The 27,284-nt window shown below is 37.5% G+C and overlaps 2 protein-coding genes across 2 annotated transcripts; one reads left to right on the top strand and one right to left on the bottom strand.

The window, feature by feature from the left end:
- Positions 1–74: 74 nt before the first annotated feature.
- Positions 75–15,176, bottom strand: nelfa (negative elongation factor complex member A). The gene is made up of 11 exons (XM_073859936.1): positions 14,916–15,176; positions 7,875–8,046; positions 4,924–5,085; positions 4,747–4,831; positions 4,322–4,454; positions 2,486–2,555; positions 2,298–2,386; positions 2,109–2,220; positions 1,131–1,437; positions 936–1,039; positions 75–842 (listed from the first exon to the last, which is right to left on the bottom strand). Exons 1-11 carry the CDS (start codon positions 15,123–15,125, stop codon positions 658–660), a joined length of 1,629 nt encoding a protein of 542 aa, XP_073716037.1. The 5' UTR covers positions 15,126–15,176; the 3' UTR covers positions 75–657.
- Positions 15,177–15,671: 495 nt separating this feature from the next.
- Positions 15,672–17,704, top strand: nicol1 (NELL2 interacting cell ontogeny regulator 1). The gene is made up of 4 exons (XM_055199889.2): positions 15,672–15,827; positions 16,100–16,234; positions 16,442–16,530; positions 16,690–17,704. Exons 2-4 carry the CDS (start codon positions 16,111–16,113, stop codon positions 16,759–16,761), a joined length of 285 nt encoding a protein of 94 aa, XP_055055864.1. The 5' UTR covers positions 15,672–15,827; positions 16,100–16,110; the 3' UTR covers positions 16,762–17,704.
- The last annotated feature ends 9,580 nt before the right edge of the window (positions 17,705–27,284 follow it).

Below are 27,284 nucleotides of genomic sequence, written 5' to 3'. Positions count from 1 at the left end.
AGGTTTCAATTTATTTCCTCCTTTTAAAAGCAATATGCTTATGAGTTGAAAAGAAATTGACCCATTTCACGCTCTTCACTTTTTGTTTGTTTATTGTTTTTTCTTCTTTTTCTGTCCATTGGTCAACAAGGAACACATTTTCTTATTCTCACTGTGAAAACACATGGACAGATGCGTTTTTATTTGTGGGACACTAGAATATCATGTTTTTACCCTTTTACGGTCTTGTAATAACTTGTGTCAACGTAGATTAAGAGACAAACGAACGAGCCCTGCCTCAACTTTGCAACATTTCCCCCACAGTAGGAAATCTGAAATGGGCCTAAAAATGAGAGACAATACAAACGTTAACAAAAGATCAAGAAACAATTGTCTTATAAGAGGGTCCCTGTCTTTGGCAATGCAGGAACAGAAACAGAAGGTGAGGTCATCAAAACGGGAAGTCCTTCGCACCTGCCTGAAACCACTATCCAAACATTCTCCCACTACAATTCCCAATACCTCAGAATTTGGCCCGTAGATGTATGTACATTTCAGCACATGTACATGATACTTAAAGCAGCCCTCCTCAGACGACACTGAAGAGGAGTGTGTGAATGTATACATATGTGTCTATGTAAACACGCCGAGTGGTTGGGTTTGTTAACCCAGCCCTCCTCAGGAGACGTTGGTTATGGGTTTGTATTTCTTGAGGCGCGTCCATTGCCCGGTCGAGTAGTTCATCTCAAATACCGTGTCCACCAGCATGGTGGTGCTGCCGGTTCCATCTGCTTTCGGCAGCATCTCTGTGTGTTCGCTCAGTTTGATCTGAATGATGTCACCTTGCTCTGGACAGGGGTTCTCTGTTGGGCCAGGCAAAACATTTGGAAAGGCATTAAAAACAGAAACTGTAAGATGGTTAATCAACTAGATATACAAGATAAAGGTCAGAATACCTCGCGATCCTGCCATGAAGCCCAGGATAAGGGCCTTTTCTGGCCGTGTAACTTTATTTGCAGTCTTGAACATTTCCTGTGCGGCGTACATTTGTTCTCTCGTGGGAAATCAAACAATGCCAGAAAAATTCAAACTTCCTAAAAAACTGTATTTTATAACAAATGTGTAACAAGATAAAAGAAGTTCTCACCGTGAGCGACAGGTTTTTTTTGGGTTGGGTCTGCGGAGGCGCTGGCGTGGGTGCGGGTTGGGCTGCAGTGGTGGGCGGCTGCGTGGGCATGTCTGTCTGTGCGGCTGTGGCGGCAGGGGGCGGGCCATTATTGGTGGGTGTGCTGGTTGGCGTAGTGGGTGAAGTGGGGGCAGTGGGACTGGCCGTGCTGGCGTTATACATGGGCGGCCGCTGTTTAAACTGGCCTGGGAGCGAAGCAGAAGCGGCATTGGGAGCAGACGACTCTTCGGACTGCCGGTTTGTGGTTTCACGGCCCGAGCCTCCTGCATTTGCTAAGATTCACACAGAGGAGATAAAAACAGTGTATAAAATTTAGCTTGGGTTCTTGCTACACACTAAGAATAGTCATATGCCGCATTTACATTGAATGTTTAAAGTGACTCAATTCCAATTTTTTCCCTCATGTGGCACAGATCAGATATGACCCAAGAATGTGTAAGCAGGAAAAAAGCAAATAGATTCCAATATCGGTTTTAGGCCTCATTTATGTGTGGAAATAAACTGATATGAATTGGATACATGCATCCGCAATGCAAGTGAACAGATCGGATATTCCCATCTCAAGATGTGTCATTTGAAAATGCGACGTCAACTCAACACCCGTGATCACATGACGATGGCTCCACTTAGTGGAGTTATGTTGAAGTTTTATGTCTTACAGAAATAAAGCTCTATAATCTTGGATAATCATTGTGTCTGTGTCTATTGGATATCACAACATTTTACTTAAACATTTATGGTTTAAGCTTGAATTATTTAGTGTAAATGGAGATATCGAAGTTGCTTTTAAAATATGTATGGGTGTCCTCAAAAAATCGGATACAGGCAACAAATCAGAATTGGGCATCAAGATTTGCAGTGTAAATAAAGCCATAATATCTGTTCAGTCCAGTCGTTAGATATTCAAATGTGGATCATTTTCTTCCATTTGTAAATCTCTTACCTGGCTGTGTCTCCGAGCTGGGAATATAGGACGAGGAGGGAACCATGCTGGGTGTGGCGGGAAGGTAACTGGTTGACGGAAGGGCGCTCTCATTGTTTAGTGCCCCCAGTTTCTGTCAAGAGGAGAAATAAAAGTTTCATTCTGTCCTAAGCATTAAACAATCATTATGCATTATAATAACATGACTACCTGTGTGGACACCAAGCCAGCGGCATAGTCTGGTGTTGCGTTCTCCACCACTGCCTCTTCTTTGGCAGCTTTCTCTCCAGCTTCGGTTTCTGAATGACACAAAAAGATACATTAAAACTACAAATACCAAAGCAATTCTTGATCCAGCATAGAGGGAAAAAAATCAATGTCGGTTTCCCAAAACTTACCCACAGTCTTTCTCCTTCTCTTTGCTTCTCTGCCAGCTCCTACCATATCCAACTCTGATATATCCAACAGCTGCAAATAAACACACAATCACTAAACCTTTCAATGGAAACCAACATAAAGCCCCCGTCCCAGATGACTTGGATGCCCAAAATGCCATTCTAGGTTTCAACGTACACATTTGCAGGCTCCAAAGAAGACTACAAAACTGAACAAACAGACAATCATTTATACTTATTTTATTCATTTCAACTGATTTCTTTTATTACCACACATACACTAACCTAAAGGATTATTAGGAACACCATACTAATACCCTCTTTCGTCTTCAGAACTGCCTTAATTCTACGTGGCATTGATTCAACAAGGTGCTGAAAACATTCTTTAAAATTTTGGCCCCTTTTGATAGGATAGCATCTTGCAGTTGATGGAGATTTGTGGGATGCACATCCAGGGCACGAAGCTCCTGTTCCACCACATCCCAAAGATGCTTTATTGGGTTGAGATCTGGTGACCGTGGGGGCCATTTTAGAACAGGGAACTCATTGTCATGTTCAAGAAACCAATTTGAAATGATTCGAGCTTTGTAACATGGTGCATTAGCCTGCTGGAAGTAGCCATCAGAGGATGGGTACATGGTGGTCATAAAGGGATGGACATGGTCAGAAACAATGCTCAGGTAGGCCGTGGCATTTAAACAATGCCCAATTGGCACTAAGGGGCCTAAAGTGTGCCAAGAAAACATCTCCCACACCATTACACCACCACCAGCCTGCACATGATGGATCCATGTTCTCATTCTGTTTATGCCAAATTCTGACTCTACCATCTGAATGTCTCAACAGAAACCGAGACTCATCAGACCAGACAACATTTCTTCAACAGTCTTCAACTGTCCAATTTTGGTGAGCTCATGCAAATTGTAGCCTCTTTTCCTATTTGTAGTGAAGATGAGTGGTACCCGGTGGGGTCTTCTGCTGTTGTAGCCCATCCCCCTCAAGGTTGTGCGTGTTGTGGCTTCACAAATGCTTTGCTGCATACCTCGGTTGTAACGAGTGACTATTTCAGTCAAAGTTGCTCTTTTATCAGCTTGAATCAGTCTCCTCTGACCTCTAGCATCAACAAGGCATTTTTGCCCACAGGACTGCCGCATACTGGATGTTTTCCCTTTTCACACCATTCTTTGTATACCCTAGAAATGGTTGTCTGTGAAAATCCCAGTAACTAAGCAGATTGTGAAATACTCAGACCGGCCCGTCTGGCACCAACAACCATGCCACACTCAAAATTGCTTAAAACAAATTTCTTTCCCATTCTGACATTCAGTTTGAAGTTCAGGAGATTGTCTGGACCAGGACCACACCCCTAAATACATTGAAGCAACTGCCATGTGACTGGTTGATTAGATAATTGGATTAATGAGAAATTAGACAGGTGTTCCTAATAATCCTTTAGGTGAGTGTAAATACAGGAGCAGCATAGAGCGGACCCTCGCAGCTGTAGACGGTAATAGTTTCTCTTGGTTCATATGAAATAATTTTGACGTGTAAGTCGCACCTGAACTTAAGTTCCAGGACCTGACAAACTATGAAAAAAGTGTAACTTATAGTCCGGAAAATACTGTATTTGATCGCGTCAAAGACCTCATTATTCGATACAATTTATTCTGACTTTTCACTTGTTCAGCGAAACAAGAGATAATATTTTTTCCTTTTTCAGCAAAATGATTTCGGCATTCCTATTTTTTAGCCAATCAGAATGAAGCATTTAACAGGTATAATGAAATATAAAACAGTAACAGTGTCATTACTCAATCAAGATTATTCATTTTCAGTTACCTTGACTCCCCTCTCCTTGCGCAGGGGTGTGCGAACAGGGGCAATAGGAGTTCTGTTGCTTGGTGGGCTGAACATACTTGGGGTGGTAGGGCTGCGGAATGGTGCTTTGGGAATACCCTTTAGTGGTGTTGTGAGAGGAAATACAGCGATTATTAATAATCAATTCTGTGTTCAGAGAATAAGCAATAGAGTAAAAAAAATAATATGAATAGCTCATGTGCAAAACTCTCTTAAGTGCGCCTCTTGTAAACAAGCATTTTTTATCGGACCTGAGGCAAGGATTAAGTGAATTTGAAGTGAATGTATTTGATGAACAGTGTGTGCCGAGAGAATTTGGTTAATATCATCATCATCATCTCATTTTTGAATGAGGTGATGTTTAGAGTCCTTTGAATCTGAGCTCCTCGTATGATGTCTTACTTGTGGTGTCAATCTTCTTCACCAGACCTCTTCCTTTGGAGTGGAAGGGCACACCTGCCGTCTTCTTTAACTGCTGAGCTGTTTCTGTGGCTTTAGGGTAAATTATAAATACATAATAAACAAACATGACAATCACCACACAAACATTTACTTTAAATGACTTGAAAAGTACTTAAACACACATTTCTGTAGCAGTTCAGCTCTGAGCGTGGCACTCTTGGGTTTTCTTTTCAGCTGAAAGTGCTTAATGGGTGGAGTAAGCGGCCCCACCAGCGTAGTCAAAGCACTTTTATTCAGATACTGACACTCCAGAGGCAACATAGCTGATGCTTCACATTCATTTACTGAAATGAAGAAAGAGAAAATAGTGAAATTCATTGCCAGTAAAGAGGCAGTTTCTAATTAACATTAACACATTTTCCTTGCAAATAACACAATAATTAAATGTAATAAAAACAACTTGTTACTAATACTGGGTTTATGTTTAAGTAATAAATAATGGGCTTCATGTGTTGTCATCTCAAAGCAGCAGTAATTACGATAACGCATAAATTCTGCCTGCAATGATCTGACAGGCTTTCCAGATGAGCATAATATTAATAAAAAACATCATAATAATGGGTACATTATTTATAGCATGTGAAGTAAAGTGCATCAGTCTATCATTGGTTAAACATCCCAAATACGTGGTACCCAAGATTAATACAATGTAGGTTAAAGGGGGGGTGGGTTCAATGGTATTTCAAGCATTCTGACTTATTAACACAGTTATAGAGTTGTTTCCTCATGCTAAACGTAGGCAAAGTGTCAAAAAGCAGTTGGGCGTGTTTCAGAGTATTTGTGTGCCGAATGCACTTCGCCAGGGTTCGTACAAGTTTCGGAAAGTTTTTTTTCGATTACAGGTCCAACTGACGTTTCAGGGGTTCCTATACGTATCACCAGAAAACCCCGCCCACCCGTCAATCAGCGGGAGACGCTAGAACTTGGAAACATCTTATCGCGCGACACAGCTTTGTATAATTTCAAAACTCAACAATGGGACGAAAGAAGAAGTGTATTTTTGGATGTTAGGAGAAGAAAGCCAGCCTTATGGAAACAATGGATATAGTTTATTATCCGGTTTTGCATGTGTTTTTGATGCGCTGGATTTTCCCAACCGGGTCACGAGTTGCATGCAGTAAGACTTCTGTGTTATGTTTGAAATAGGCGTGTGCATATTATATAAATGACACGAACATGTAGTGAATCATAAGTTATAAGTGTTGTATAATGTTGCATGAGTCGTACTCGCTCCACCCGCGGTAGTAACTCCTCCATTTTTTCGTACGTTATCCGAAAGATTCGGTAAAGCTAATGTTTCTTTTATAAATCTGATTAAATTAAAGACTCTATTGAGATATAAAGGATGTCATACGACTTTATAGGTACTCCAGATTAACATCAGAAATGCAGAAAGAGCATGTGTTACGTGAGCTTTAAAAACACCCAAAAGAAAACAGAGATGTTTAAATGGCATGCTTAAAGTGCGTGTTGCAGGTTAACCACCACTGTCGATTAATGGGTACATATACACACTCAAGATATGTGTATAATTTTTAAAATGTCTCAAAAATGGTCTTAAAGACCACTTTTTTTACGTTTTTGGTATTAACGTTTTTTTAACGCAATCCTGTGATGACGTCACGTTGGGGAGAAGTAGAGAAAGACACAGCCAGAGCCATAGAGATAGATGAGACATTTATTGCTGTTTAATACTTACGTATATAATTTGGAAATCATATATACATCGTAGGAAATATATAATGTGTTATACTGCAAAGTTACCATGCTAATAATTATTTATGATATATGTGGAGATAAATAAAACTTCGCATATCTGCTGATTTGATCCATTCATGTCCTGACCACCAGGCTAGAGATTTTTAAACATCCTTAATCCACACTTACTAGTCTATCAAATAATATCTCAAATATATTGTTTTGTGAAATAAAATGATGCTTTGTTATATTGTTTATGCGATTATAACGAATCACACGATCATTTTATATGCAGCAGCAGTCAGCAGCTGCAGCATACTCGGATCCGACCACATACATACTGTAATAAACAGGCGTTCGGCGGCTTTTAACATCACGACAGGCTATGCCATTTGAGGAGGAACCGCTCATTGATCACCGTATTTTTATAAATCCTGTACATGTTTGGTCCTGCCGAACAGGTTGAGCACTTTTATATACTTTTTAGAGCAGAGAGGCTGCACAGTTTGACCAGCGGGCTGCTGGAACCAGATGCACATCACGACGCCAGACGGTGTTGCTAATATAACTCGCAATGTATAACTATTATCAGACAGTCCCACCGGGAAAGTCCCGACTCTCTCGATTGCCATTCCGCTACTGGCTGTAAGAAAGTGAGTGCGTTTGGGTCGCTGGTACCCACCCGCGAACAGACGTGACGTGCTTCACTCACCTTCAAGGATTAGAGACATGCTGCCAAAACCGTTTGTGCTGAAGATCGCATAAAGTTACACCCATTTCAGGCAGGATCATGGACCCCCTCAAGCCAGCATGCACGAGTATGTTAATTGTTTGTTTACTTTCTACACGAAGATATGCTAACGTTATGCTATCTGGCTGTCTGCCTATCTCTCTACACTAGCCTATCCATCTGCCTGTCTATCCGTCTGCCTGTCTGTCTGTCTGTCTGTCTGTCTGTCTGTCTGTCTGTGTCTGTCTGTCTGTCTGTCTGTCTGTCTGTCTGTCTGTCTGTCTGTCTGTTGTCTGTCTGTCTGTCTGTCTGTCATCTGCGCTATCAGAACTGTACTTTACTCGTCTTTCTAGTCATTCTCAATGCTCTCATGGCGGCTTTGGTAAATTCTCTCCCCAGCGTGACGTCATACAGTGCGTTGTGGGGGAAAGGAGAATCATTGCAAACCGCTGTACTTTTTCATACTTTTTCGGGTTTTGTGATACCCAACAACATAAAATACAATGGATAACAGTTTAAATGTTTATTATCAACAAGCAAATTGCACAAATTCGTTGAAAAATTTTACCTGCAAGATGCCCTTTAAATTTCAGTAGGTGACAACACAAGACCCTCTCTTAACAATCCAAACCAATGATGTCTCACCTTTCTCACGTAGCTCTCCAAGTATGTCCTGTACATTAGGGTTCTGCTCTTCCAGGTCCAGGTTTAGTGAGCCCGTCTCTGGAAAGGATTTCAGGATGTCAGCCACCATTAACACCCATGGCTCAGTGTCCACTGTGGCCAACTGAATGATCTCTGACAAAGCCTCCTTCATCTGAAAACACGAGAGAGAGAAGGCGAGTTATTGAACGAACTTCTTATACTCACATGCTCACGAACATTTATCAAAACAATAAATTTGACTTAACCATGTCAATAAACAATCTGTAGCTATTCTAGTGCATTTATAGTCTCTGAGCCTTGAATAACCTTTGATTTGTCTTCCATATCTCATGATGATGATTGGCTTGCTCTCTCTTTCAAATAATTCTTCTTGGCATTTTCCACAACAACAGTACTCATTCTGCTTTCTAGGTTGCAGTTTGTTTGACTAAAGTAGGGCTGCACGATAAATCGCATGCGATACCACGCGCATCACGTCAGTAATGCCGGTTCCTTGATTAGTATTAAATCGCCAACAGCTGCCCCCAGATGGCGCGACACCAACTGCACAGAGCCGTAGTTCCCTGACAAGCTGGGCCATATCGCATACATATCGCAGGCGATACGTCCGCGATAATTAATGCGAAAGTGCCCCGATTGTCAGTGAACTACGGCTCTGTGTAGTTAAAGCTGCTCCTTCTGAAAACAGCTGATGGCGATTTAATACTAATCAAGGAACCGGCATTACTGACGTGATGCGCGTGACAAACACATGCGATTTATCGTGCAGCCCTAGACTAAAGTAATCTCAATCACTGAAATTCTTGTTCTTTTGTCTTTAACAGACTTCTGTTTCTTCTATTAATCCTTCCTTCAGGTGTGTGGAGAATGTATGAACTTGGAAAATCATATTTCTTCAGAGCTGTTGTCCTTACTGTATCTTTGTCACCTGGTAATATGTCTGGCAATTGTTTGACGTTTTTGTCTTTTCTGCTTTAAAGCAACACCAAAGAGTTTTTTTTACCTTAAAATAAAGTTTCCAAAAAAGTTTCAGTGGTTCATCCACTCAAAACAGGGTGAATGGCACTTTCACATTCGCTTTGCAGCCCTCTATCGGCCAAAACCGCACTAAAGAAGTTTCGAACCGTCGGTAGTGGTCCTGTAGTTCGAGTGAAAACTACAAAAACTTGCTTTACAGCAGACCTACAATCCAATCAGAGCCAGCTATGCTGCATTATTTACGACAGTGGTAATGAACAATTACGCTTCTAACCTGTAGGGGGAGCAAAGGGCAAAAACTCTTTAGCAGTCTGTGTTTAAGTTTATCTTGAATTTGTCTACTTCCTTTTGGAGTCAACAGCATGGTGGAAGCTGGGAGTTTAAAGTTTAACCTTCTCCCATTTGTATGCTGTGCTGTCGACATTCAAACGCCCTCTACTGCAGTTTTCCAACAACTGAGAGTATGCACATGACGTCACCTTCGGCGAAAGTGCCTGCGGTTACGCCCACTGAGTGGCAAAAGAGCGCGGCAGAATTTGAGTACAGTGTGAAATCAGAGAAAACAAGGGGAAAATGCATCTAAGTGGGAAAAAGCTGTTGTGCGATAGACTGTACTAACAGATTAAACAAGAATTCTGAGCAATCATTTTGCAGACTGACAAAAAACACTGAAAGAAGTAAATAGATTGTTCATGCTAACGTCCACAGACAACAGGTGGGTTGAGAAGTTGCTAGGGTCACTATCAAGCAGAGGTTTTACTTTCAACTTAAAAGTATTTTGTCAAGTATTTGTATTTTATCTGTGTTTTTCTTTGGAAAACATACATTCCAAAGCATAACATCATAATTTTTACTCTATTACACTTCATAAATTCAAGTTTTTGTTTTACATTTAAAATTTAAGAACATTAACATACTTTTACTCAAGTAGAAGTAAACAATTTAAATGTAATTGGGTATAATATAATTTTAATATGCAATATTAAAGAATACACAGTATGATTATATGCTTTAGAATGTAGTGAAGTAACATTTTTCCCAATACAAACACCTTTATAAAGCACAGATGCTTGGAAAATGTAACTAATGAAACAAAGTATTCTCCACCTCTGCTATCAAGTACAACTAAACTAAATTAAAGCTAATAATTGTCAAGTTTTACTGGCATTTTCGCAGCAGCCCCTATAAAAACCAGCCATTTTGTTGAATGTTTGCCACTCGACGGGGCGAGCTGTCACGTGGTCAAGTGGAAAAGTGAAGTCAAGACATACCCTCTATTAGGGGTATAAATCAGACAGTTCATTACAAAGCAATACAACATCAATTTTCTCCACCATTGATGCAATACTTGCTGATACATCAAACGCTTCTTCAATGCAATTACGATTCGATTCAGTTTGATTAATTTATCAAAATGTTATATTACATGTCTAGTTAAGCAGTTACATTTTAATAACTAACAAATGCAAGTTATATTGTGCCCTGACTGATGGATTTGTTGCGTTTTTGAAACCTAAATATGGTCCGTAACACCACATTATTTGGGTTCAGAGCCACAATTTCCAAATGCAAATGCCATACTTAAATAATATCAACTCCAGACTTTTAAAGGAACAGTATGTAATAAATTTATATCAATTGATCATAAAATGGCCCTGATATGTCACTAGACATTAAGAAATCATGTTCATTTCAAATACTTATATCACTGACAACAGTGGTATGGCCAGGATATTTTCATTTAAAAAGTGGAGTTGCAGCCCACAACTGATGTTTATATTGTCATTTTGTGTATTGGCCACCAGTTGTGTGATTGCAGTACCAGTTTTAGCCACAAGTTTTGTGATTGCAATACCTGTTTTGGCCACAATCCTACATACTGTTCCTTTAACATCCAAACAACAGACAATACCTGTCAATAGCTTTTAAGTCAATTGTTCCATTTCTTTTTACCTCTTTAAAAAGCATGAGCTACATATTAAACAGCTGTTATTCCTAAACCCTTCATCCAATTTGGATGTGATGCGAATACCCTATTACCCTCAAAATAAAGCTGAGAGTGTGCCCTTTAAGACAATATTCATTATATGACTGTAACTATACATTTTGGTAAACTAATAAAATAACACAAAATGTCTCTCTGTCCCAATACTTGGAGGGCACTGTAACATTAAAGTTTAAATAAACTTCGAAAAGGGTCCCAATTGAAAAATTTACAACAACAAACTAACAAAAATAAAGATAAATGAATAATGATGGGGAAAATGTCATAAAATGAAGCTTATGATGGCAACAGTCAAAAAATTGTAGTATTTTGGGCCAAAATGTGCAATAGTGACAATCACTGAGGTAGTTAATAAATTAAATTGAAAAAAAACCCCAAAGCTGTTAAACTTGAGCATTTGATCTGTCACACAACTTCAGATGTAACAGTCAAACAAGTGCTGCAGTGGTCTCTTGAGTGACTTTTCTTTAAAAAAAAAATCAACTGATCAACATGTTCAGGAGAGAGGACACTGCGTTTTGCATGGACCATATCACCTGCAGTGCTAAAAACACGCTCGTCTTCGGTCTCTTTCACTTTGTTGCTGCATTGCATTCACTTGCTGACACTAGCAGATGAAAATGCACGCTTTGGTGGAAATGCATAGATGGACGTTACGTCAAGGAATTGTGAAGTTCTAATCTGACATTTCTTTTTGTTGTATTCTCTTCCCCTTTGCGGCAGTTTTGTTTTAGTCTGACGGTGTCATACTCTTGTACTGTTCCCACCCAAACCAGCAAGTCATCCAAAATGTTTATCACACCAACTAGATATTCTAACAGCTCTTAGGAACACCAGGGTTCCCCACAGCATATTTCAGTTAAGGCGGCCCACCTAAGCTTGGAAACCCTACCGCCTTAACTAGGTCGTCCAAAAAAATACAAATTTGCTGCACAAAAGGCCGTCAAGTGCAACTGGGAGAATAGCGCGTACGCGCATCAAACCGTGAGCGGGGAACGCGCGCCACACGGCCGAAATGAGAAAGAGGTGGTCCGGACCATCACTGTCTGGAGGATAACTAGCCAGTTGATAAAACATCTCGGATAATAGCGCAGACGAGCTTCACACCGCGAGCGTGCACGCGCACCACAAGGCCGAAATGAGATAAGGAGTGGTCCGTCATGTCTGGAGGATAGCAAGTTGATAAAACACGTGTCCGTGAGAACTAAGTGGACTTATGTTTTGGGATTTTTAAGCCTGTTATTGTATTAGTCTATATAAGTTAGCTGGTGATTTTTTTTGTTTGAGCAACCTGCTAGGGTTTCACGTGTCTGTTGATTAGATATAATTGTTGAGCGCTCTTGCTCACGGTATTTATGTGCATTATTTACATGCTACAGTAGTTACACTCCTTTAAGATAATGTAATTAATAGTGGGAAATAATCAGTTTTTACAGTTTCGTCGTTCGCCAGACATTCTACAACATCTGCTTCAGTTTGTGTTTATTAATCCTTTAGTTTCACTTCATCACACAGCTATTCCCATTAGAGGTAAAAACATTTAATCATTAATAATCTAGTATGTGTTCATTTTTTGTCATAGTTTCTTCAAAATTAAGTTTTATTTGAGTGTTTTAAAAATAAATATTTCATTTATTTATTTTATTAAAATATTTTATTTTTATCATTGTGCAATTCTTTAATTATTATTTATTTTAGTGCGACAGGCACTTTTTCGTGGAGCATGTACAACGGGCTTTACTAATTGATCAACTTGAATGTGATCCCAGACCAGCTAAAATATTTTCATACTCTTTCAGTATGTGATCAACGTCAACAGAAACTTCATGTATTCTTTTGATCATTTCTTATCCTCGACATGTGGATCTCCCTAATATTGCAGGAGCATCTCTTTCAACTATATGAAACTGTGTCTTCTTGTGTTTGACCTTTGTATTCACAAGTTGGCCGTTTCTGCCCCAATATCTGGTGTCCTGAATATATAAGTAACTTGAAAGTGGCTTTTTCAGCGTGTCCAACTTGAATTTCAACAGCTCCCCTTTTATCGAGCACTTCAGCCCCCACTTCTTTTTCTTTCTGGATCTTTGTAGTGACAGCATGTATGCTTTTTACTTCGTTAGAGATAACCTGTTTGTGAACGTTACCTGCATTTCATAGACAATTGCTTTACAAACAAGGCCCAGTTCAACGCGGGATTTGGCAATCGTTTACAACTGAGTGATAGAGTGGTCCCAATGTTAAAAACCCCAGTTCAGGAGTCAAAACCACAGATGGAAAGTAAATCAAAATCTAAACTTAATAGTTTTGTTTGCAATCAGCCCATAGGTGCATATAATAATGTAAACAACATATAGCTGTGCTGTACCCGTAACTCCTTATCTCCTCCCACTGTATGCTTCCAAGAGTTCTGCAGTTTTCGAAAAAATAAAAAAAGCGTTTTTGATTTAAGATTATGTAGCCACTAGCCTGGTTAAACCCAGACCATTCTCAGTAGTAACTGAGTTATGGTCTGGCAAAGCTTCACAGACATAATTTCCAAAGGGACGTCACCAACGGACGTCTCTCAAATGCCTCTGTGTCCAATTGGACAGACCTAAAACCAATAACAGCAATGAAGGAGATGACGTATGCAGAGCTATATCAGACTTTTACTGGATCCAGTCGGTAAGACAGCGACAACATCTTTTTTAGATATGAATGCTTCGAGTGTTGTTCTTTTGCTCTGGGTTTTAACGAAAAGGAAAAGTTTAAATTGATTAAAACAGACGCGATAGCTGAGTGGAGCGAGTGATGTTCCATGGCGGGATCCATCTTTGTAATGTACAAAATCTGCTTCACCGTCGCTGCGCTGTCGTCATCGTTTAAGGCCTGCCCCAACGTTTCTTATAGGTGCTGTGATTTCTTGCCATTAGAAATGGGCTTGAATGGCCTCTTTGCCAGACTACTTGTAGAGCAAATCTAAATTTGTCGGAAGTTGTCTGGGTTTTCCCAGGCTATGTAGCCACATGAATTTTTAAACAATAATGAAGCTTACAGATTATGTAAAAATACCACAATATTCCAAAACAATTTAATTTAATTTCGACTTTAATCCACGCACAGCGGGCTGTTGATTATCCATTACTTAATTTTAACTCTTATATACTTCATTTAGCATGCATTATTAAAGAAATATTGAGTTACAATATTACAAATGTGGGAGAAAATTTATTTCCCATAAATCTATTATATTCAATACAAGTTGTCCAATACATTTCTCGTTTTTAAAGCACTAATAATGGAATCCTATCTTATCATCCTATCAGTTACATTGGCAAAAAAGGGAAAATATAAAATTGATTTAAACGCACTATTTTACAACTGGAATGTGTACGGGCACGCGGAGTAACTTATTACAGCATGATAATACGTCAATCACGAGTGTCCGCCAAAATGCCCAGTTAAGTTATTTTTACACCTATACCTGAAATCATGAATTAAAATGATTAATAAAGAGTCTCTAAACTGCTTTAAGAATCTTGTATTATTCATTTTACGACACTAGTAGTATTTACCACAATTTTACAGGAGGATTACCAATGGTGTGAAAGGTTTGTAAAGGGGGCGTTTTGCTCCCATTACATTTACATACCTTAACTTGGTAGACGCTTATATTCAAATGCAAACTTTTACAATGCACTAAAAGTAAAATATTTTGTATCACACGAGAATGAACTCTCCCACAAAGTTGAATGCAAAACTACAAACAGCAACAGATAACAGGAAGCATAGCATGCTAGCGAGTTAGCTCAAGCTCAGAGACTGAATACAAGTTGTGTTGTAAACTGACATGATCCAGACAGCAGCTGCAGGGGTCTCATGGTGGAAGCCATGTTATTACACATGCAACATAAAAGTGTCAGCAACCCAATACAATGTTTTACTAATAAACAACATGGCAGTTCAAATAAAACATGCCATACTTGTGAGTGAACCCAGTTTGCGTGCGTGCGTGCGTGTGTGTGTGCAGCAGGTCAGAATGAGTCCTGCAGTCGCACCTCATCCACGGTCCTGCGCGGGAGGTGCAGCATCCCCAGCAAAAGTTTCAGCTTCACCGGAGGCGACAGAGAAGAGAAACACAGCCGAATGTTGTCGATGACTGACACGGTGAGTAGGGAGGCGATGCTCGAAGGTGTCCACAGCTCGTCTGTCGATCCCAGTTTGTTGTGGAGCCACAGGCCGGTGTCGCTCTCCCTCATCGACGCCATCTTGAAAAAAGACGAACAGTGAGATCGGGCATTTTAACAGGCTACCTAAGAAAACACACACACGCACAAGGACCCATGTTATCATAAGTTCAACACACCGCAACTTTTATAACACCTTATTTGAATTTAGTATGTTGTATTTGAGTGTTGATTTAACGTGTGAATATCATTCTAAAAATGTCATTTTCTTGCAAGAAATGTTGTTTAGTTTTGGTTCCATTTTATGAAACTTTCCTATTTTAGGACCCTCTCATCACTGGTATTTGCTGAAATAAAACAGTTATGCTAACTGTAATAAAATCAAAAAATAAAATGTCAAAATCACATTACAAAACAGCACTGTGAAAAAAGCACCAACGCAACCCCATGAACGTAACTGACTAGCCATTGGTCAAAGCGACCCATGTGGTCATCAAAAAATAAACTGTTCGACCTCACGAAGCGCCGCAATAACTGACAGGATGACGTCAAAGTACCGCGAGAGCAATTCGAAATTAGACTTCTCCCTGTAATTGTTTTAATCGCTCTCGCGGTACTTTGACGTCATCCGCGTGTTGGTTATTGTCGTGCCGTATGCCGTCCTACGGTGCTCCGCGAAGGACAAAACACTTTAAGCAAACGCAAATCAATGTGTTGACGCTTTGCAAAGAAACGCGCCCTGTGGTGGTTTGATTAACGGTACTCCCTGATTTTGTCTTACAGGTAACGCAAATATAAGCTATTCCGGTCTTTTATCTTTACAATATGTTTTACAGAAGTGCAATTTGAATATTTTGGTGATCGCTTTTTTTAAACTAACGTTATCGCATTTGTTTTTTTTTTATTAATGCAAGGGCAAAATTTAGTCAGTCTGGTAAATGCGCGTGTAATGTATTTGTCATTTATAAGTCGATTTGGACAATTGCGTGTAGCGATCAAATTTAAATGTATTATTTGTATATATTTTTTAAACCAATTAATTTGTGTTTGTGTAGGTATTGTCGTGATGCTACTTGACAGTATGAGGCCACGCGCGGCTGTAGCGACAGTGATGCTGGTGGTGCTGCTTCAGCTTGTCTGTTTCAAACCCACATATGCCGAGGAATCAGGAAGCGTCATCCCCGCAGAGAGTAAGACACTATAGATGTGTGGCCAACGAGGATGTATTATTTCATATTTACTTTTAGAGGCATGATAAGCATCAAGTTAATAATGGATGTGGTACCTGGACACAATGAGCTCTAGATATGCACCTGCTGCTTAGCCTTAGCGATGAGGGAAAAATGTCAGTGTGAAGTCATCATCACCTCTGAACAAGTTTCTGTTTTGTTTAATAGGCCGGCCATGTGTTGATTGTCATGCCTTTGAGTTTATGCAGAGAGCTTTGCAAGATCTGAAAAAAACAGCTTTCAACCTGGACTCAAGGGTAAGAATATGAATATGAAATGAGCGGAAACTACATGCCCTCCTGAGACATTAAATGTCTATTCTTTTACAGTCATGCATGAAATGATATGTTTTAGACATTTGGACTGATATACTCTGTGTGTCTTGACTTCTGCTTTGTATGTGGTGTGTTTTGCAGACAGAGGATTTGGTATTGAGGGCTGAGAGGAGGGCCCTGTGTGACTGCATGCCTGCCAGCAGCCTGCACTGAAAGGCCAACCATAAACACTCTATTTAGATACAAAGTCTTCATATACCTGTAGGATACTACCTGCTCTCATGGTCATACACACACTCTTTCAGTCCCCCCTCAAACACATACACCGGTGCATTCATGGATACATGCTTACACTTTTAGAAAAGTATGTGCAAACAACATTATAAATACACATTCCTGATTAAATAAGTCAACACATACTTTCACAGTTAAAAATAAAACGCAATATTTAACAGCAAAAAAGCAAGTGTTAAACATTTATATTAGGGAAGCAGCTCTAATACACTTGCATATTGTTGCACTTATTGCATAAGTCTGTTCCTGTCTAAGCACATTGCACTGCAAAATATACTGCAAACATTAAACACATTGTTTATTATATGATTATTATTTGCACAGTAGACTTGCATTTGTGTTCTAGAAATATATGATTAACAAAAGATGGTGTATTTCTTAAAACTATAGAAGATATTACAGCAATTAAGAAGTATATGAGAATGTGTAGTCTTTTAACATGTACATCTTCAGAAGTTGTCATTAGTGAGTTTGCTTACGATAGATTTAGGGTTAGAAAAGTCTCTGCATGTATAATGCTAGTCTAGCATTTTCATACACCGTAAACAATTCCTTGTTGCATTTAATAAAAATAAAATAAAGTTGAATTAGCTTAAGTTATTTACTAGTTAAGAAAGTTGAGGTGAACTGTAAATTTAAGTTGATTAAACTTAAAAATTTAAGTGCAACAAATAATTTTATGTATGTCTTTACAAAATATGATGGACATGCAACATTAAAGAATAGACTTGTGTAGATTTATTGGCTACTAAGATGTAGTCTAAGTTCACATGTGTAATGTCTTTTTGTGTGTAGAACAAATTGCATCAAACAAAGCATTTGTGATATTGTATTTGTACCAATTAAAGTGATAGCAAACATATCTAATGCCTTGTGTTTGTAATAACTTTATTAGATCATATTTTGTTACTTTCAAAAGAACAGCATAGACTTTGAGCTACTGGAACACATTTTGCATAAAGGGCAGCTGACAGAATTCCAGGCAAAAATATTTGTAATAATTGCATTGGTGTGAAATTTTTAAAATTGTTAAATTTTGCAACAAAAAAAAAATTATAGATTGCTAAAAAAATACAGTAAAAATATTAGCAAAGTTTTAATGTCCAGCATCCATAATTATTTTTTACTCTTTTTAGTAAGATACAAACAGACAATACAGGAAATTATTTAATTATATAATACTAAATTATATAATTTAAAGACTAAATGTCTTCTTCAGGCATCAGTCAGTATTTAGTGTGACCTCTCTTGGCATGAAACACATCTTGAGCTTTTTTGAGGAGACTGAAGTCCTGAAGTAATTCGATTAGAATTAGGATTTAATTTCATTTAGGTTTAAGAGATCATGCAGTTGCCCGCTATTGCTCAAGTGGAAGTTAAATTTACCCTATAAATACCTGACACTTTTAAACTATTTTATACAGTTTTTAATACTACATACACATTTCCTGTATTTTCTGGTTGTATTCTAATAAAGAGACTGAGAAATAATTATATATGATTACTATACAATTACATAAAAAACACATCTAGTGTAATTTTGCACTGTACTGTAAATAAAATACATACATCTTGTTTCACAAAAATTACACATTAAATCTCTTTCTCTCTATATTATAATACTATCTATTGGTTATAAAGAAATGCAGAGATGTTTGACAATTGCCTTCCAATTTCTTATACATTAAAGAGAGAACACTGTAATATTTCCCTATGCAGCTTTATATAAAACACAATTTAGTCCATTAAAGGGATAGTTCACCCAAAATGAAAATTCTGTCATCATTTAATCACTCTTATGTTGTTACAAACCCGTAAAAATGATCTGATGAACACAAAGGAAGATATTTTGAGAAATGTTTGTAACCAAACCGTACGTGGCGTGGACCCCATTTACTATGGAAGTAAATGGGTTTGGTTACAAAACATTTCTCAAAATATCTTCATTCGTGTTCATCAGAACAAAGAAATTTATACAGGTTTGTAACAACATGAGAGAGAATAAATGATAACAGAATTTTAATTTTTGGGTGAACTTTCCCTTTAATGACCAGACGGGGGTGCAAACATATAAAGATTTCATATAACTGTCGCAGCAATGCAGCACTTCCCTTAGGGGTGTGAAAACAGCTCTGCAGAGCTAGCAAGTTTTAGGAAATAAATAGACACAACCTCAGTAAACACAGAGTTCAGAGACCAGCGTGGTCTTCACTCTTAAAACTGCAGTGTCTTGTTGTAGCTAGGTTGGCTTAAAGCCATTAAACTACTTGCAATAGTGCAAAATCAAAACAGCATCTACTTTCTGTTCATTTCTCTGCATCTCTATTAGTAGTAGACAAAATAATACGATAACTTAAGATGAAAGGTTGCATGGCACTTGTTTTTATAGTAATGAATGGCCAGAAAAAGGAAAAAAATTAAGAAAACATGCATTAAAGGGTGATCATGCAGAATATACTGCGGTGAATAGATGCATTAGTAAACTGCAAAGTTTGTCTGCATGATAACTACCCAATGATATGAAAATGAAAGAACATACTATTGCATTTCAATGTATTATTTATTTAACGTTAGCAATTTGTTTTTGAGAAAAAGGTGTTTAATGAAAGGCCAAGAACTAAAAATCATCTATTGATCAATCAGGTCAAAACAGACCAGCAAAAAACTGATCTTGGGTCAAAGTTACTTAAACCAACTTGATCCATATTCATATTTTTAAGTAAAGTTCATTTTCTCAAACATAAAAAGCTTCTAATCTGAATCACCAATGACAAAACTGATTTTAGAGCAGCAGAAGAGGATTTTTAAATTCGATGACGAGGGCCTCATGAATATTTTAAGCTAATAATACATGAATTATGTATACATGTTTTTGCAGATGCCTCAAATGAATTACTCATTAGTAGGCTGAACTATGAATATGTCGAAGCATGGCCATGTCTGATATTAAAATATGGACTTTTCATATGCATGAAGGAGGAGAAAGATACACTACACCATTTCTGTGCAGGGGGTCTGCGGAGAAAACGAAGGCGCATTAAGTGTCTAAAAAGAAGGGATTGAACAGAAGACCGCCCCATTACGCACACTGTAAATGTCTGTGGGTGTTACTCGAGTGGCGATGTGGTACGCGGTAACGCCCTGTTGCATTATCCATCTGCTGACGGCTCCACATCTCCTGCTGATCTTCAAAAAATAACAGCAGAGTTGCTGTCTCGATTTTGTGGAGATCACAGACCCCCAATCCTCCAGACTCCCTCCCAGACCTTTCTGTCTGTCTGTCTCTTCCAGGATGGAGAATCCGGTTTGTTCCTGTTTCTCCCTCGCCCTCCTCCTCCCAACTCCCTCCCTCTCCGTCTCTCTTTTTTAGCTCATTTTCACTATCTTTCACTCTAGGTCTTCCTCTCTCTGCCCGTGTCCTGACAGTGACAGCAGTCTCTGGTTGGATTATGCTACATGAGTCCCAGAGAGAAATGGACACACGGGGTCTATGTGGGACACACCCACGTACAGATGGATTACTTTTAGGATCAGAAATTCATGGAATGAAAACTAGTGAAACTTGTGAATTTGAACATTAAGTTTAGACTGAACACATAACATAAGCACACGCACAGTATATTTTCCCCCGATCATGCATATAACATCCTGAACGGTGCTTGATTGTATTATTAACTTGCATTTTGTGATCAGTTTTCATGGTTCAGCTGTTAAGGTGTTTATGGAGCCCTAGGCAGGATGTTGCATTAGCGGTGCAAAAGATGAGACAAATACTGATGAAATGTATACCTTGAACTGCAATTTAAAGCATCTACCCAATGCATACATGCAAAAATATGCAAATGAATGAATGAATGAGTTCACCTGGTTCTGTGAACACCATTTATCATGGCGTGTGTGTTTCTCTGAAAGATCAGAGAGCACCGCATCCCATTCACCCCTATTGACAGATGTTCTCAAACAAGACCTGCTGGTTTCCTGCCACTTCCCCTCTTTGTTTTATGGGTTTACCAGTGAGGCAGTGTCCGGATACAACATCCAGCTGTATTTATCCCTGTAGGGGCTATTCTGCAGTACTTTACATTAATTGTGTAGAATATTTACTATAAAAAATATATTCAACTATATTTTGTAAGTTATAACAACTCATCTCTAGTCAAGAAATAATACTAAAAATCAAAAACAAAAAATTTAAAGCAGCAATGTATTTTATTTATTACGAAGTTCACTGAAAAAAAAAATTCATTCAATTTACTAAAATTTTTTTAAGGTTAGTGGTTGCAATTAATTTATTTAAGCTACATTTAAACAAAAGTTTTTTGTTTTGTTTTTCAAATTTGTTTTGTTTAAATGTAGCTTAAATACATTGATTGTGACCACTTACCTTAAAAAAATTAAGTAGATTGAATGAATCATTTTTTTCAGTGTTCCTATTTGGTTAAGGACTGTCATTTCAACTATCTGGAGAAGTGACGAGTTGCTGTAACTTAATAAATCAAGTTGAATTTGCATTAGTTATGTCAACTTTATTATTTTATACGTTAAGTCGTCACTAGTCAATACAGATGAAATTACTTGTAGGGCGGTTTCCCGGACAGGGATTAGACTAGTCCTAGACTAAAACAAATGTAAGAGCTGTCCAAACTGAAAACAACTTGCACTGACATATCTTAAAATACATCCATGTCCTTTGTTTTGCCAGAAAATGCACAGAGTTAAAAATAGTTATATTTCCTATTAACACTAAGGCCTAGTCCTGGCTTAAACTAATCCATGTCCGGGAAACCACCCATGTTTTTAGTAAGGCATGTTTGTTAAAAATAGTTATATTTCCTATTAACACTAAGGCCTAGTCCTGACTTAAGCTAATCCCTGTCCGGGAAACCACCCCATAAAGTTGTTTACATTTTTTTTTTAATTTTAAAATTTTAATGCAAAAAACTGAATTGGTTAAGTTAAAGTAACATAAATATATATTTTGATTTGACATCATTTTTACAGTGTACATACTGTTACTCACTCTGTACCTTACGTCACGTCTTGCCTCACTTCATTTAAAGTCTCCACCCCTCCCGCTGCCCTCTGGGCCTCCTGTGCCTTCTGTTCCATTGCATATGGGTTGACGGTCAAATTAAGGACAATTAAGTCTTTGAACTTTCCCTTTTTAATAGTTTGTACTCATGTCCTTGGACTGCCTTTAATTGTTTTGAACTTTCCATCTCTCAAAGTCAACAGCTCATAGTCCAAAGTCACAGTCCTTTAAAGCACATTTAGACTTGGCATTGGCATTTTGGTCGATCAGATCACAAGTGGATGAGAGAGATGCATGTCTGCTCACAGCTGATGTTTTTTAAGCCGCCTTTGTCCAGTTTCGACCGCTTCTGTCCTGATTACATCTATGGGCGAGTCGTTAAAACATAAGTGGGAGAAATTACAGGTTTAAGTTAGTGATAGACAGATATATTGCAGAGGCCAATGTATTGGATGATATTTGGAGTCTTTTTTTTGGCCGATAAATTGTTTCAATCGGCCAGTATATTTTTTCTATTACTTAAATTTGTTGTTATAATGAAAAGTCAGTGTCACTCAATGTAAAGCCGTAGTCTGACAGACAGTAAAATGATCAAAAGTTATTCACTTTTTAACATGACTTTATGTTGTGTTACACATAACAACACGCTTATTCAAACAGTACAGTGAGATCCATATTAATTGTTATTATGTCAATTATTAATTATGAAAATATTTTTTAAGTACTTTAAAAAGGTATATTTATAAAGTTTATGCATAACAACTGTTTCACAAATTTTCTGTTTGCCTCTTACAGTGCCCTCCACAATTATTGGCACCCCTGTTTAATATGTGGTCGTGGAATTCTAAAAATGTTCTTTTTATTCCCTTTTATTTAAACAACACAGAACCCAAATGCCAAAAAAGACAAAAATCCAACCTTTGATTTAAGTAAATTTTTTGGTGGTAAATAACTTACACGTTTAGAAAAAAAAAACTTGAAATCATGCATTCCACAATTATTGGCACCTCTAATAATTCCTATGAAAAATAATTTAAAAAAAGTTTTAAATATATTTTTTTGTAGTTGCTAAAGTTGGTCAGGGTATCTAGGAAGTTTTAATTAGTAATTCATGACTTCCTGTTTCCCTGGAGTATAAATATGACGTGACAAAGAGGTCTAATTCTCTTACCCATTTGTCATCATGGCAAAGACAATAGAACACACCATTCAAGTAATGCAGATGTGTGTCGACCTTCATAAGTCAGACAATGGCTACAAGAAAATAGCCACTCGCCTTAACTTGCCCGTATTTACAGTCAGAGGAATCATTAAGAAGTTTAAAACAACTGGAACAGTGACAAACAAGGCTGGAAGAGGTCCCATGTTTATCTTGCCACAACGCACAGTGAGGAGTATGGTTAGAGAAGTAAAACATTTTCCTAAGCTTACTGTCACAGAATTGCATCAAAGAGTGTCATCTTGGGGTTACAAAGTCTCCATAACAATTATCAGAACCTCTATACATGCCAACAAGCTGTTTGGGAGGCATGCACGGAAAAAGCCTTTTCTCACAAACGTTAACATCTGGAGTTTGCTAAGCGGTACTGGAACTTCAACTGGGATCATATGCTTTGGTCAGATGAGACTAAGATTGAGCTTTTTAAGTGGGTCTGGCGTAAAACAAAAGATGAGTATCCGAAAAGCACCTCATGCCCACCGTGAAGTATGGTGGAGGATCTGTGATGCTGTGGGCCTGTTTCTCTTCCAAAGGCCCTCAGAACCTTTTTAGGGTGCATGGCATTATGAATGCTTTGAACTACCAGGACATTTTAAAGAAAAACCAGAGGGCCTCTGCCAGAAAGCTGAAGATGGGTCATAATTGGGGCTTTCAGCAGGATAATGATTCAAAATATGTGGCAAAATCTACACAAAAATGGTTTAGCAGTCACAAACTCAAGGTCCTCCCATGGCCATCTCAGTCCCTAGACCTCAACCCAATCGAAAACCTGTGGGGCGAGTTAAAGAAGAGAGGACCCAGGACACCGGATGATCTAGAAAGATTATGCAAAGAAGATTGGTCAAAGATCCCTCTCTCTGTGTTCTCCAATCTAGTGAAATGTTATAGGAGGAGATTAAGTGCTGCCGTGTTGGCAAAAGGGAGTTGTACAAAGTATTAATATCAGGGGTGCCAATAATTGTGGAACGCATGATTTCAAGTTTTTTTTTCTAAATGTGTAAATTCTTTACCACCAAAGTAATGTACTTAAATCAAAGGTTGGATTTTTGTCTTTTTTGTATTTGGGTTCTATGTTGTTTAAATAAAAAGCAGAATTTTTAGAAGTCCACGACCACATATTAAACAGGGGTGCCAATAATTGTGGAGGGCACTATATTTACTGTAATTACATTTGTGTTATATCCGCCAATCAACTTTCTTAATATTGGTATTGGCCATTAAAAAGCCCATATCGTCGACCACTAGTTTAATTTGGCATAGGTAGCTGGGTTAATTATGTTGTGTCCGTATGGTTCAATTATATGTAAAAGGGTAAAATTTCAAAATAAATTTGCAGATTATCTTTTTAAGGACCAAGTCTAAAATTTCTGGTTTTATTTCATTTTGAAAGAATATTTGGGGGATAATTGCAAAAATGTCAATGTGGTGTAATCGGTCTGTGTCAATTGGTGTAACTAATATTTCTTTTAAATGAAAATATATTTATAAAAAATGTGGAATAAAATATCACTCTTAGAAAGGATGTGTTAATTTTTTACACATCTTTAAGCTTTTAGCTTTTAACACATTATGTGTCATTTTGTGTTAAAAGTAACACAAAATGTGTTATTTCAATAATAACACAGAGATGGGTGGATTCTGGGACAATGCATTTAGTGTGTTGTCCCAGAATCAACACTAATGTGTTGTTTTTAACACAATCGTTCTAAGAGTATAGTTAAGTGTAATATGATTTTTTTACATTTTTACATCATTTGTCAAAGATTATTTAGAAAACAGAGCTGTTTTCGGCATATGTCAGGACAAATATTAAAAAAAGGCATGAAAATTTACATTTAGAAATAACTAATAAAATGATATTTTAAAATTATTTTTTATTATTATTATGCTTTCATGCCATCAAGGTGGATAAAATATTTAATATTTGCGGTTACACCATTTGACATTTTTCAGGTCCATTCAGTCTTAACATGATGCATGCTTTTAAAACAAGTTGATCAGGATGTTAGCATCCGAAAATGTTTTTCTCTAAGACAGCATGTAAATTTACTGCTGGTAATAAGCATGTAATCAAATCCTTTGAAGCATGTTACTTTTCCATCGATTTCACAGTATTCCAGAAATAAACGGCTGTTTTCCTAAACAATTTCTAAATGTGTGTATGACTACAGTGTATGACTACAATGTATGACTATGCAGTGTATGACTACAACCTGTATAATCTAAAAAATGAAACACTTGGAGCGTGATTTCCTTGAGCACAAGTTTCCATGTCAATCAACACTTGGAAAATTACATTTTACACAAATTCTTCGTTATGCAGGTTATACAATGCAGGGATTAAGAATACAAAGCTCTGTCACTTCTTCACATTAAAACTGTGATTTACAATACGAAGAGTTCTCTGTACTCACCCACTGCAACAAACCTATTCACAATGGTTTCCCAACTGGTGCACGTGCACAAATGCACGCACACGCATCCATTCATGGGGCCCCCGGTCTCCTTAACTTTCCATCCATCATTATCACTGGCACAATCACTGCCAGATTATTCCCATGCATTAGGAAAGCACTCTAATATTTGCGTTATAAAAATCCAGTTAGTACTACTAGCAATAAAACTACACCAATAAATACAACTACAAAGTGCACTACATTTTAATGTACATGCATGTAGTAATTTAAAGTGCAAAGTGTGGAGAGATTTGACCTCAGTTTAAGCCCTGTAATTAATTGCTTATGCAAAGTTATTATACTTTAATGAATCTCTTGGGATGATACATTCTTATTGTTAACAAATAGATTCTGTACTATTAGTACATAAAAGCAAAATATTATGACAGAAAATTATTTGCTATGATCAGTCATGGTAACCAAATCCACACAAGATTTTGGCTGATCACAACTTCAGGAGCTCTAAAAGCTGCCGGGTTACTTCACAAATAAAAAAAAAAACGACTGGGTTAATTCAATCGTGTGTGACATTTGAGGTCACCACTTCCCTCTGGATGGCTGAGGTCAAAGGTCAAGTTAGAAGAACAATGAAAAGAACTGAAAGGACAATTTCACTTAAACGTTTATTTAAAGGGAGCCAATGATTAAACAGCTTTATTGGTCACTCACGTGGGTTGGTTTGTATACTAGAAAAGATTTATCTAGCATTTCATTTCTTGTTCTTTACTATCTAATCAAAGCAGAATGATGTACAGACTGACACGGACGTTCATGGCCATTCACTATAATTTTCTTGAAGTCTCATTCATTAGATAATCAGTTTTTGACTGTCTGTTTGTATATCTGTTGCACTTAAAAATAAACACACACAACAACTGCACACGCATACTTAAAGTGTTTTTTTTAATAAACATCAACTAACTCACTGACTGAATATGGAGCAAGAAGTTCATTGGGGGTTTATACACAATTTTTACATTTAACAGTTTATCTAGATCGGTATCATTGCTTATTGATATGTGATTAAAATAAACATCTGCTGTTTAAAAAAAAAATGTAACTGAATTTTAAGAAAATTAAGAATTAACCCAAATAGTATTATTTTTAAGACGTCTTTTGTTATAAATATTGCATTATACACTGTAAAAAAATTCCGTAGAAATCGCAGCTGGGTTGCCGGTAACTTACCGTAGATTTAAATTTATGTTTTTTACTGGCAACATTTTGTTCAAAGTTAAATGAACATTAAACATTTAGAAGTATTTTTCTTTACAGAGTAAAACTAAAAAAACAACATCAAGCAAAACATTCTGGGAAACAAAATCTGAAGCAAAAACAGAAAAAGGTTGATGATGATTTCTGGTTCCCAGAATGCTTTGCATGAGGCTGTTATTGTATAGTTTTATTCTGTAAAGATAAAGACTTGTTAATATTTAAAATTTATTTAACTTTGAACAAACGCTTGCCAGTAAATAACATGAATTAAAATCTACGGTAAATTACCGGCAACCCAGCTGCAATAACATTGAAATTTCTTATAAGTTTTTATGTCTACTGTATCCTTTAGAAGTATTTTTTATTCATCTTATTTTCTCCCAAGCTTGTGATAATTACGCTATATTGTAAAATATTATAAAACATAATTTCAGTTAAGACAGAATTGATGAAGAAGAACTTCTGTGCATGCATGCCCTCGAACATTTTATCCTCATCAAATAAATTAAGCCTGCATGTT

Source organism: Misgurnus anguillicaudatus, chromosome 21, assembly GCF_027580225.2.
Source record: "Misgurnus anguillicaudatus chromosome 21, ASM2758022v2, whole genome shotgun sequence".
In the NCBI taxonomy this organism is placed as follows: Eukaryota; Metazoa; Chordata; class Actinopteri; order Cypriniformes; family Cobitidae; genus Misgurnus; species Misgurnus anguillicaudatus.
The sequence above is the reverse complement of the archived record's forward strand: the minus strand, read 5'-3'. Positions and strand labels throughout refer to the sequence as shown.

What these genes read in the sequence shown, in the direction of transcription:
- nelfa (XM_073859936.1), bottom strand. Translation starts at nt 15,125, where the DNA reads ATGGCGTCGATGAGGGAGAGCGACACCGGCCTGTGGCTCCACAACAAA. An exon ending in CGCGCAGGACCGTGGATGAG is followed by an intron (nt 8,047 to 14,915) that starts GTGCGACTGCAG and finishes TCGTGTTTTCAG; the next exon opens with ATGAAGGAGGCTTTGTCAGA. An exon ending in CAGCTCGGAGACACAGCCAG is followed by an intron (nt 1,438 to 2,108) that starts GTAAGAGATTTA and finishes TGTGAATCTTAG; the next exon opens with CAAATGCAGGAGGCTCGGGC.
- nicol1 (XM_055199889.2), top strand. Translation starts at nt 16,111, where the DNA reads ATGCTACTTGACAGTATGAGGCCACGCGCGGCTGTAGCGACAGTGATG. An exon ending in AAGCGTCATCCCCGCAGAGA is followed by an intron (nt 16,235 to 16,441) that starts GTAAGACACTAT and finishes TTTGTTTAATAG; the next exon opens with GCCGGCCATGTGTTGATTGT. An exon ending in CTTTCAACCTGGACTCAAGG is followed by an intron (nt 16,531 to 16,689) that starts GTAAGAATATGA and finishes TGTGTTTTGCAG; the next exon opens with ACAGAGGATTTGGTATTGAG.